The 11,888-nt window shown below is 31.8% G+C and overlaps 2 protein-coding genes across 2 annotated transcripts; both read left to right on the forward strand.

Annotated features, from left to right (window-relative positions):
- Window positions 1–10: 10 nt before the first annotated feature.
- Window positions 11–1,472, forward strand: LOC106715027 (larval cuticle protein LCP-30). The gene is made up of 3 exons (XM_014508214.2): window positions 11–90; window positions 481–695; window positions 1,042–1,472. The coding sequence occupies exons 1-3, from the start codon at window positions 76–78 to the stop codon at window positions 1,418–1,420; spliced, it is 609 nt and encodes a 202-aa protein (XP_014363700.2). The 5' UTR covers window positions 11–75; the 3' UTR covers window positions 1,421–1,472.
- Window positions 1,473–9,992: 8,520 nt separating this feature from the next.
- On the forward strand, window positions 9,993–11,492 carry LOC106715025 (larval cuticle protein LCP-22). Its single transcript, XM_014508212.2, has 4 exons — window positions 9,993–10,091; window positions 10,208–10,677; window positions 10,758–10,929; window positions 11,213–11,492. The coding sequence occupies exons 1-4, from the start codon at window positions 10,080–10,082 to the stop codon at window positions 11,303–11,305; spliced, it is 747 nt and encodes a 248-aa protein (XP_014363698.1). The 5' UTR covers window positions 9,993–10,079; the 3' UTR covers window positions 11,306–11,492.
- The last annotated feature ends 396 nt before the right edge of the window (window positions 11,493–11,888 follow it).

An 11,888-nucleotide genomic window follows, 5' to 3' on the forward strand; every position in this document is an offset into this window, starting at 1 on the left:
TTCTATAAAAACAAAAGTTGGTTTAATAGATTATCATTCAAAGTTTAACCTTTGGTTTAGTCGGTTTGGATTAAAATGAAGATCTTATTGGCAAGTATACGTGTGTCAAACTTTACATACTATTCTTATGTTCTTTAATTATAATTGAAATTTATAAAGGATACAGAAAAAGTCTCATTACTAATACGTGATTAATCAATAAATAATAACATATGTTTTCAGTCATTGAAAGTGAAAATTGAAAAATTGGGTTTATTTCAAAATGATTTTAAAGAAGTATGAGAAATGGATAGCTTGTGTATATATTATCATAGGCCCATAGGCTAATGACATACATTTAAAGGTTTTTAATAGACGGTACTGCATCAATTGTAACAATTTTAAAGTTGACATCAAGACGTTGTTCAATTTTCTTTTCTAATGATCAGATCATAAACTTTACAAAATATGTAAGAAATTAATTTTATTTAAAACTTTCAGTTTTTTTTATTAGCTATCATCAGCACTGTTAGAAGCGAAGATGACGGACGATACCGACCTGATTTCAATTTCGGACGGTACAGTTACACTGGAGATGCACGTTACTATAATCCCTATGGGAGATATAACAACTACTATAGGAACAATGGGAGGTACAACTACAGGCCAAATCAAGAACTGTTGACGCCGTACAGCGTTACGAGCGAAAACTACAGGTACAGTATTAAAGGCACTTTATATTTATAGGAGTTTGATTTTTTATCCTTTTTTTTTTAATAATTCATCTCTGGACACTTCGTTTTTATCGAGAAAATAGTTAAGGCACCTTTTTAAGTCTCATTACTTTATAATTTTGTAAGTACTAAATTTTCTGGTTCAACAATGTTAACGGCATACTGGTAATTTACACGCCGGTCAGAAAAAAGTAAACTGCATATTTATAGGATGTGATTCGTTCAAACCATGTTACTTTTTTGTTGTTTTCTTAGTTTTCAAAATAATAATGATGCCCTTTAGGCTTGTAACAAAAACAAAATAACATTTAACTTTCTTAATTTTCAGAAACATTGTACCTCAAGTTTCTCAGACTTCTAGCCCTACTACCGTCAGACCCACGACCTCCAGTCCAGTATATACATTAGCCAAGGACAGAACTGTTTTACCGACTGCTCTACCAGTATTACAAAGAAGTAATATACCTGAAGGTAACGCTAGAATTGTCAGCCAAGACAGCGATTTCGATGTCAATACTTATCGCTTCAGCTATCTGACTGAAAATGGAATTAGTGCTGGAGAAACTGGCTCAGTGGAACAAACGGAAAACGGTGGTACAAGAGTTACAGGGTTTTACGAATACATCGGCGCTGACGGTCTTAAATACAGAGTAGATTATACAGCTGATGAAAATGGCTTCCATCCAACTGGCGCTCATTTACCTTAATTATTTTCGAAACGAAACGAATAAACGTTGTAAAATGAAAAAAAAAAAAAGCCGCAAATAAATTTTTAAAAATTTATCTTATTTTTTTTAATAACACACTTTAATTTTAACTAGTGGCAATATTTCTCTTGGCTGTATAATTATTCCAATTTTGTTTAATTTATTTCAAAGGTTTTAAGGAACATTTTTTTACTTCCTTATTGAAAATTACAAATATATCAAGTAAATAAATAATGTGAAAGACTTTATAATTTTACTGCATTAAAAAAAAATACATTCATGCACATGATGCAAATGTGATAAAAAGATTGTACTTTGTTAAATAGTACATGTAGGAAATTATTTTATTACTCATAGATACAACAGTGGTATCGCAACGTTCTACAAATAGGCCTGCTCGACCGATGAAATACCGCGACCACACAGAAGACAGGCGTGAGGTAGAAGTATATTCGTGTTTCGACTGATAGTGTGCTTGTTGGAGGCCTTATTTTGGTTCCATTCCCTTTTCCGCCTTTTTCTTGTAAGGAAGAGATGGAAAGGTGAGGTGGATTTCGCTTAGAAGGGGTACGCCTACGCATAGTTAAGGTTGGCAACGCATCTGAAAATGCGGATGTCTATGGGCAGCAGTCCCTTCGTAATTATGGAGAATTTAGGTGACTAAACTGGTTCTTTAATCACCATACATTATATAAAAAGAGAAATTACAGTATGTTTTGATAGTAGTTTTCTGGAAGTGGGAATCCCGCAGTAAATATCGATTTCATGTAAAGACTAAATAGCCTTATTTAGTAAGGTGTAGAATGGGAATTATCAATCAAGAAAACTAATGGAGACATTTTTTAAAACGAAGTTTTAAAGCGATATAACAATCTCGAAGCCCACGTAAAGACTATTTTAGGAACCATGATCTCACAAGGATTTATGGACTTAGAATACTTATTTGATTGTTTATGAAAAGTAACAACAATTTTACAATAATGATATAACCAGCCAGCATTGCTTAAAATTTCAAAACAACGATATGTAATCGAAGATATTAATAGGTCTAAGGGGATAAGGATCTCAGTATTTTTTGTACACATACAATGAAAGACATCAGTAGTATTTAGGCTAGGGTCTATCTAGCCTTAATACTTCTGAATAATAATTCATTCAGTATACTATACATCTACCAACAGCATCAATATTTTATATTTAAAAGTAGAAAAGATCAATATTTTATATTTAAAAGTAAATGCTACAGTGGCTCATATGATGTTAAGGATGTTAGGGATGATACGGAAAATTGGCTAGTCCTTCTGTATCTACAGTCAGTAATAGTGGTATACAAGAGAGAAGAATTTCCGGACGAATAAATACTCGCACATTCGTGTATTGTTTAATTGTTGTAAATAGATGTCATTAATTTATATTAGGAAATTATGGTGTAATTTGTATTTTAAATAAAGCGTTTTTATAAAAATAAACAAATTTACATCGAATATTTTTATTTTGTTTACGTAAGTTGTACATGTTATTCATTTATTTCGTGATAAATAATTTCTGTTCTTGTTAATACTGCTTTTCCTTATTTAATTTTAATAAAAAATATATTACAAAGTTACTCAAAGGAAATGATAACACAAACTAATTATTTATAGTAGGTGCTTAATTATTTTTAATAATACTTGTAAAGTCAATCATGAGTGTGAAATAATGATCATGGGCGTACCTGCAATTTATAGTAGTTTAAACTTTTCAAGTAACTTTAACTGGTTATGAGATAGGCTTCCACTTTAATGATCATTTCATCTCTGTTTTAATTTTAGTAATCGTTAAATTGCTGCTGAAAATTGGCAGGCGTCGGATTTAAAATATTATTAAAAAATGACGTCCATTTATTCGTCTCTATTTGAAGGCAATTAAGATTAAAATGTTTTGCTTCGCTTGTAAATCGACAGCAAGACATAAGATTTAATTAATTGCTTCACCTTATATTCTATTGAGCAACTTTTTACGTTTCTCGTGAATTGGTAGTTGATTAATTTTTATAATTTATATTGCACGTATAAATGCATTTGTACGTTTAAGCTTGTTTTTATTTTTATCAATATAACATTTAAATTTACGTTATAAAAGACTTAAGTGTACTGTAATTGGTATAGCTTTTTCAAACGTTTCAAGCAGGATATCATTAAATCACAATTCAAGTGTAGCATAAAGAAGAAAAAAACAAGATTGGGACGATTTCCTCGATTACATGTTCTTTGACGAAAATTTATGGGCTCATTATTATTTCAAGGTTACAAAAGGTCATGAATACCGAATTCATATTTTAATATTAATTTTTATTGTACGTATATAGAGCACCTTAATAATGTTGTAAAATAGATCGAATTTTATTTTGTAGTAGGCAATCAAATTTAGCTTTACATATTTATAACAAACTAAAGATTTTCGCAACAAAATCGTTAAAAATTCCATCAGAATAATTGGTGATTGAGCAGAGCCATCGCATGCTGTGGCGACGGCATATTTGGAATAAATGTACAATATTAATTTTCTGCTATACTTGAAAAATTTATGGACCCACGATTTTGATTTTATCAGTTTTATGTCATACCGCTTCGGATAGTAGCTATAAGGTGATTTCACACTAGCAACTTTGACGTATCAGTATAGTCAAATTCGTAAGTATCAATATTAAAAAACAGATCACAGTTTAGTCACGAGTTAGATGGAGATATTTATAAAATGAATATGAGCAGTTCTCTTATCTTTCCCAGTGATTCTGATTAATAACTACTATTGTTGTAAATAAATGGTTACAAAGTAACATCGGATGACTTGCATAAAATGAGCTCTTTTAGCTCAGTAGCTCTTTTTTATTGTATATATAAAGTGGCAAAAGACGAAGAAGTTGAGCGGCTGCAAATGCGTAGCCTATAATCGACTCATCCTAAATCGACTACTTTTATCGTATGTAATCTATATATATTCTCAAGGTTAACAATGTGTATTCATAAATAAATAAATAATTCTAAAATATTTTTTTCCGTGTGAATCGTACCTAAAGAATCCTCATCGTTAATTCTCGATATATTTAAATATTCTATTTAGTTCGAACACAAATAATACGGAATAGTTAATGTTCTAAATATCAAAATGGTTCATCGAATAAAATTCACGGTAATTCGGTCGATTATTTAATCATTTTCATTAGTATCAAACCGAGCTTTCATATTGTTGTAAATTATTTTTTTTAAATCATATTGCCACCATATGGAGTGAGCCGCCACTTAAACTCACCGAAATAGCAAAGCGATCGCTTCTTACACACATCCGCAATTGCAGATGCATTCAATTAATCGACTGAGGAGGAGAGGCTTCCTTCCGTCAAAATCCATTCCCATCCTTTCCTTATAATAAAAAGGCGGAAGAGACTCATTAGGCGGAATGCGAATTGCTTCCACTTCACGCCTGTCTCTTGTGTGATCGTGGTATTTCACCGGTCGAGCCAGCCCATTCGTGCATCAGACATTGTTATTACTTAGGAATATTCTAATTTCGGTGTACCAAGACACCTACTTTAGGTAACGTTTTTAAGATAAAATCGTGGATTTGACTGTTCTGGTCTAGTTCTAGTTCTTTCTTTTATTCTGTTCTAGGCAATAGGCATATCTAATTGCAGATAAATAAACGTGGTGTAAAGCATGTGATGTTTCTTGTCTGATGTCTGTGTCAAATAGTTAATTATTAAGAGTAAAATTTACGATTAAATGCATATACTAACGAAATAAGATCTATTTTTTTAAGAATAATAATTAATGTCATAGTTTATAACAGCCATGTGAGTGATGAATCTGTTATTGAAAAATCGTCATTGACATGTAACCTTATTCAGATGATAATTAACAAAGGCAGAACAAGGCCAAATTCTAATTTGGCATAATAGGCTTACATAGTACATTTTACTTAAAAAAAGGATATAACATTGTTATTGTAAAACGTCCGCCATCACTACTTAACAAGAAGGTAAAACGTTTTCTAATTTAAAATGTTTTTAGAAACACTTTACATTCGATTTTTGGATCGAAAATTTTTCCTAAACGGCTCATGTACTAATAGGTATTGGCAATTTTCTTTATTAGATAGACTGACTATTTACTTGACTATTGTAGAATTAGAGACAGTTTCTACTTAGTAAATTAAAGGTGTGACAAAAATTATATGAGTCATATGAAGACATCAATATCAATCAATGGTGTTCACCGTAAATCGAAAATCCCTCCGTCTCAACTCTCTTTACACTTTCTTTTCGGAAGCTTAAAGACATTTTAGACTTATTATGTGTTTTCTCTCTGTGAAGACTGTTGAGCGATGGTATTTGTTATAAAAGCGATAGAATAACACTCTTGTATGTTACTTTTTTGTTTGCTCGTTCCACTAAAATAAAAATCTTTCGCACAGTTGTTCTCTAACATAATAAGATGGTATAAGAATTCAAATCAGTTTTTTAAGGTACAAAAAATGTGTATCATTTATTATAATATCTCAACGAGAAGGCTTATTCCGGTTAAGTGAACCTGTCTGAAGCTTTTGGTATTTATTGTCAATTATGAATGACTCATATATTGTAGACGCGACTGTTTCTAACGAATATTAAATAAAATATTTGAGGATCAAAAGGTCGTAATGATTTTATTATAAGTAATAATAATAACTATATTTATGAATTAAAAACCAAAAACTCGACTAACTGTACCCCTATGACACTAAGGGGAAGAATTCAAAATAGGTTTGGTTCTTTTTATATCAGGTCACAATGGAATTAACATACATATTTAAAAACCCAAGTACATAAATATAATATACATACACGCGGAAAATATCTGATGTACAATTGGTTGCAAAGCTTAATTTTAAACATAAAACGTTGCCATTAAAGAATCAGCAACTATGGCGCGAAACTAACTGTTGTCACGAAGTACGAAGTTGCTCTTACAGATTATTACAAATATATTTAAAGTTTTCAACGCACTTTTGAATGGTACAAATTTTATTTTGCAACAAAAAGTACAAACTTATCCATTGTTCTTAAGGTACTTAAAAACGCCAGCAACAACAACATGAGTTGCACGAATGAGCCGGCTCTCCCGGTGAAATACCACAACCACACAAAAGACAGGCGTAAATTGGAAGAGATTCCGCATTACGTCTGATGACTGCGGCGGCGGTTGCCTAATTTTGGTCCCATTCCCTTTTCCGTCCTTTTCTGTAAAGATGTCGAGGCGACACTTAGTTATGATAGACAACGCATCTGAAAATGCGGATGTCCTCCGCACCCTTTTTTATAAGGAAAGGATCAGAAGAGGCCAAGGATTTCATGGAGGACAGGACGAATAGAAAAGAGAAAATATTCTCTTTGTGTGCGTCCTCTCCTCCGTCGGTTAAAGTTAGAAAACGGATCTTCAATCGCGGATGTCTATGGGCAGCGGTCGCTTCTCTATTTCGGCGAATCAGGTGGCCGCTTGCTCATATACAACGTTATGATATATAAAAAAAAAACTTTATCGCAAATTAGATAGAGGATATAGGAGTGGTACTATAAATCTTATTTTTATTTAATGGTAATCTATAACATCTTGAAACTTTTTGTACTATTTCAACATTCACGATAAAGATAATTTATAAGTAAATAAATGAAAAAAATAAAAAAATGAACAACTAAAATTAAATTATAATTTTAGTTGTTCATTTTTTTTCTATTGTATTATTCACTTGTTCTTGTGATCTTTTTTTACTATAATAGGCACTAACTTCTAATGTCTGAATCACTTTTGCGGACTTTTTTAATCTTTTGTACTAATATATACGCGAAACGAAGTTGTGTATATTTGATTATAATGTATTTTGAAAAACGGTATTTCCTTCTCTAAGTCTTGCTTTAATTACTTTTTCTTTCGTCTATTGCATCATTGTGACAAATTTAATTTTAGGTCTTAGGTAAAGCTTTGCATTAATGAGCTATTTTAAAATATTGAAATGATGAAAAAAAAAACTGAAATCTCGTTTGACTAGGTTACACATGATAGGTATACATGATTTTTGACATTAAGCCTTGATGGTTTGTGGTATACTTTTATTAATTTTTTATAACCAGCGAATTAATACTACTTAGCGACAACATGAAAACTTCTGTGTATTATAAAAACGTGTGTATATAACAAATTTTTTTCCGGCTTTGGGGAGTTCTATGGAGATAAAAACGGTCTAAGTTCACGGCCTCTAACATTACGTAAAATAAGACAAGAATGCGACAGAAAATGTGGTTATTTTTTTCTTAGTTTTGAATTAAATTTGAATAATATTTAGATTACGTTCGAATACAGAATTAGTTCACAAATTTTATATTTTTGATTGTTTAGTTGAAGAATGATTGTAATTTAAGCGCTTTGTTTGCATTTCTTTCATATCAATTCATCCGACATGGTTCGCGCTTTGCGTTCTATTTGAGATGTGACATTATTAAGGAAGTATAGTTGTAACAAAAAGAATTCCTTGCCGTTTTTGCGTTAATTTCATTTATATTAAAATTAAATTAGCTTTTTAGATATATTAAATTAAATTAATTACACCGCACAACAGCATATTTATTTATATTTTTTCCAATATAGCAATCCTTTGATTCGCATAATTAATTCTAAGTAAGCCATACTATCTAGTTATATTTCTTTCATAAATATTCGTTAATTTATGTAACTTAACGAACTACTGTTGTCTTTATTAGTATGAGTAGTATACACTGAGACACTTGTTCTTTGTAATAAAATGTTTTATCGTCACACTACATTTGACCTTTCAAAAGCAAATATTTGTAGATAGATCTTCATTTTGCTTTAACAAAAAAATGAAAAAATACTCAATTATATCGACTAACAATTTTAAAAAGTTCATAAATAGCATTATATAAACTGATATATCTATAAATATATGTGTCAAATGTCAAATAACATTTTTGTCACTTTGATAACGTTAATTGCTTATTGAAAATTGCTTTTAATACATACTCTGTAATATATTTTAAAAGACATCGTTTTAAAAATATAATGTAATAGTTTAAAGATAAAGTTGTTTTGTTCAATGAGGAAGGAAAAAACATTTGTTATACTCTCAATTTTTTTTAAATACTAATTTAACAATTCCTTTAAATACATGCTAAAAAATTTAACTCATTCACCTCATACAATAAATTTATAAACACTCTTCTATAACTTAACACTGCTGTAACGACAGCATAAAAGAGAGCAATTTGACAGCTGTTACAGACTTCTTGACCGTACATGAATACGCGATTCAATATTTACCCATTAATACAACAAATAGTGTAAGAATCCAAGCCTATTTACTAAACAAACAACTAAACACGTGACAGAATGTTTTTGTTACATCCATATATTTTGACTATATTCTACTAGCAACTTCGTTATTCGAATATTACTTTCTTGGGCACAGGGATATTTATTTGGTATGTAAAATAGTACTAGTTTAAAAAAAAAACAGTTTAATATTCTATGGTATTTTGACAGTAGTCCTTATTTTTCTAAGATTTATCTTTCCTTATTCCTTATTATAAAATACCTGATTGCAGGATTGAAACATTAATTATTAGTTTCCATTAGAAATCTAATAAAGAAATATGATTAATGCTGTTTTTTGGTGACAGTGAGGATAAGTTCGAAGATTTTCGGTTTAAATGCCGCCTTAGGCTAGATAAAATGTATTAAAAAAAGTTATAAACAGCTCAGGTTTTTGTACGATTTAAAGTGCCAATTATAACATTTATGCTGTTCTCATTTTGATGAATGAATTTTTTTTCTTTTTCCTCTTTTTGTATAAATAAAAACGTTACGAGTGTTTTTAGTCCAAAAAAGTTTTAAAATCCCCATAATAGCTTCAGGGTCTACATATTTCAGTCAAACAATACATTCCCTTATTGTCTTGCAGTGTATGGCATCAACTAAAATCTGGTATCATTGCTCTTGCTCTCTACATGTTATACGAAAAAATTAAGTAGTTTTACATAGCAAAGATATGTTCAAGTTAACAAAAGGGCTTTATAATTACGTTACATTGAAGAACTCTCAACTTTTTGTAAAGAAAATTGTTTATAAATATAGACGTTTACCACAAACAGACAGAGTTTGCAATTTATTTCTAATTAAACGGAGTACAGTTTTAGTAATCAATCTAACTTAAATTAATATCTATATCTGTCAAAACTACATTTTGTATAAAACATTTTTATTAAGTTTGATTAAAAAATGAATAGGCAATTTATATAATGGTTCTTTAAAATTAAGTAGTAAATGTAGTAACAATGTGTACATTTTATGCTACATGTTTTAATAATTTTATTTTATATTTTAAATCATTTTTACATACTTTTTCTAAAAATATGACTCCATGGATCCACCATAAACTACTATTACTAAAATGGATAGACCAAGTGTTATTTTAAATATAGTTCCTCACTCTAGCGTCAAATTATTTAAATGTTATTGCAATTCGGCGTCTAAAGTGGGTGGATCCATGAATTATATAAAAGCTTGCGCGGATTTTTTACCCGCATTCGAACTAGTTCATCCAAGCTAGACAATCCTAAAACATTAACAAAATGAGAGCCTTCGTAAGTTCAAATTAAAAAAAATGATTATTAAATAATAACAGCTTCTAGTTAATTTGATCAATCAATAAGTGATAATGGATTTAAGTTATTTAAAATGAAATTTGTTTTGTGTACAGGTGGTCGCGATGGCGATGCTGGCCGTGGCCGCCGCCCAAACCCAAACCTCCTCCACCCCTAGATCCACCTTCGACAACTTCGGATTCCCCGTTCAGAACAAATACAACCAGTACAACCGCTACAACCGCTACCAGAACCAGTTCAACCCATACGGCCAATACCAGCAAAACCAGGGACAATACCAAGGACAATACCAGGGACAATACCAGCCCTTCCAATACCAAAACCAGAACCGTTACACAAACCCGACCTACAAACCCTTCGTATTTAGCACCACCGCCGCCCCTGCCGTCTCCTCCGTCGCCCCCGCTGTCACACCCTCCGCCGCTCCCTCCCCAGCCCCCTCTGCGGTCCCTGTGGTCGTAGCTCCATCTCCAGTCATCGCCGCCAAGGTAGTCTCAAGCGACGGAGCCGCTTCCATTGTTAAATTCGACAATGAAATCAACCCTGACGGCGCTTACAGCTACTAGTAAGTGTTCAGCTTATAAATTAACAAGTAATTCATCTATGTGTCGTATTTGGATTTCATAAATAAATCTTTTATTACAGCTACGAAACTGACAACGGTATCTCCGCCCAGGAGCAAGGTGTGCCCCGCAACTTCGGTGGTAACCCACCCGTCTCCCCCGATGTAGTCCAGGGATCTTTCTCATGGACCTCCCCCGAGGGTGAAGTGATCTCAATGACATACGTCGCTGACGAAAACGGCTACCAGCCTCAGGTATGAGTTAAAATTATAAAATAACTAGATAATGTTGATTCTAAGTCTCTCTCTTACCTACTTCACATACGAATTTTATTTGAAATTGAGTGACAAGATTGCATATTAACCAATTTCTATCCATAGCGATACAATAAAGTTTCAAGTCCCATCTATGTGAGATTAAAGCTTTCAAACGTTCACACACGAAACAATTCGTTACGTTTGGAACACGCACACAATTCAATAAATTATCTAAGGTTTTTGGTTTTGTAATGTTTTAATTCGTAAATTTCTTTTTCAGGGTAACGCCATTCCCCAGCCCCCTCCAATCCCTCCACAAATCGCCCGCGCTCTCGAGTACATCGCCAAATACAGCCCAGTCCAAAGGGAGTAAATTGAAGCTTCGTTTATCTGAAGAATCTCACTTTGTGTAAAATAACGTAATCCACCTAATAAATAGAATTAATTTAATACTCTTTGTTTCATAAAGATAAAATAGATTGTGATATGATTGTTATAGATCAACATATAACTCAATGTACCTTTGTAAATGAAATAAAAAAGCTATAGTTAATTATCTACACAATTTTATCATTTTAATCTTATTTTAGACCTTAATTAAATTGATTAGTAAATAAGTAGGTACGATTAAAGAATCCGACGTCTAAGTATGACTAGATGTATGAATGTGGAAGTTGGGAAAGAGGTCTGGACCACGCCACATGGAAATCCGCGGTCTCTGCCTATCCCTCTAGATTAAGGGCATGAGTCGTGTTGTTATTTGTTACGATCAAAAGTACTTTATGATTGCGTTTATAAATATTACTAGCTGTCGCCCGCGACTCCGTCCACGCGAAAAAAAAAACTTAATTAGTAGCCTATGTGTTCTTCCAGACAATGTTCTACATCTATTCTATCTACCTTTGGAAATAATTTTTGATCCTGCAGTTAAATTATTTTAAATAGTTTTGTGGGAC

This window comes from Papilio machaon, chromosome 6 (assembly GCF_912999745.1).
Source record: "Papilio machaon chromosome 6, ilPapMach1.1, whole genome shotgun sequence".
NCBI lineage: Eukaryota > Metazoa > Arthropoda > Insecta > Lepidoptera > Papilionidae > Papilio > Papilio machaon.

What these genes read in the sequence shown, in the direction of transcription:
- LOC106715025 (XM_014508212.2), top strand. An exon ending in GACGGCGCTTACAGCTACTA is followed by an intron (nt 10,678 to 10,757) that starts GTAAGTGTTCAG and finishes CTTTTATTACAG; the next exon opens with CTACGAAACTGACAACGGTA. An exon ending in AAAACGGCTACCAGCCTCAG is followed by an intron (nt 10,930 to 11,212) that starts GTATGAGTTAAA and finishes TTTCTTTTTCAG; the next exon opens with GGTAACGCCATTCCCCAGCC.
- LOC106715027 (XM_014508214.2), top strand. An exon ending in GTTACGAGCGAAAACTACAG is followed by an intron (nt 696 to 1,041) that starts GTACAGTATTAA and finishes CTTAATTTTCAG; the next exon opens with AAACATTGTACCTCAAGTTT.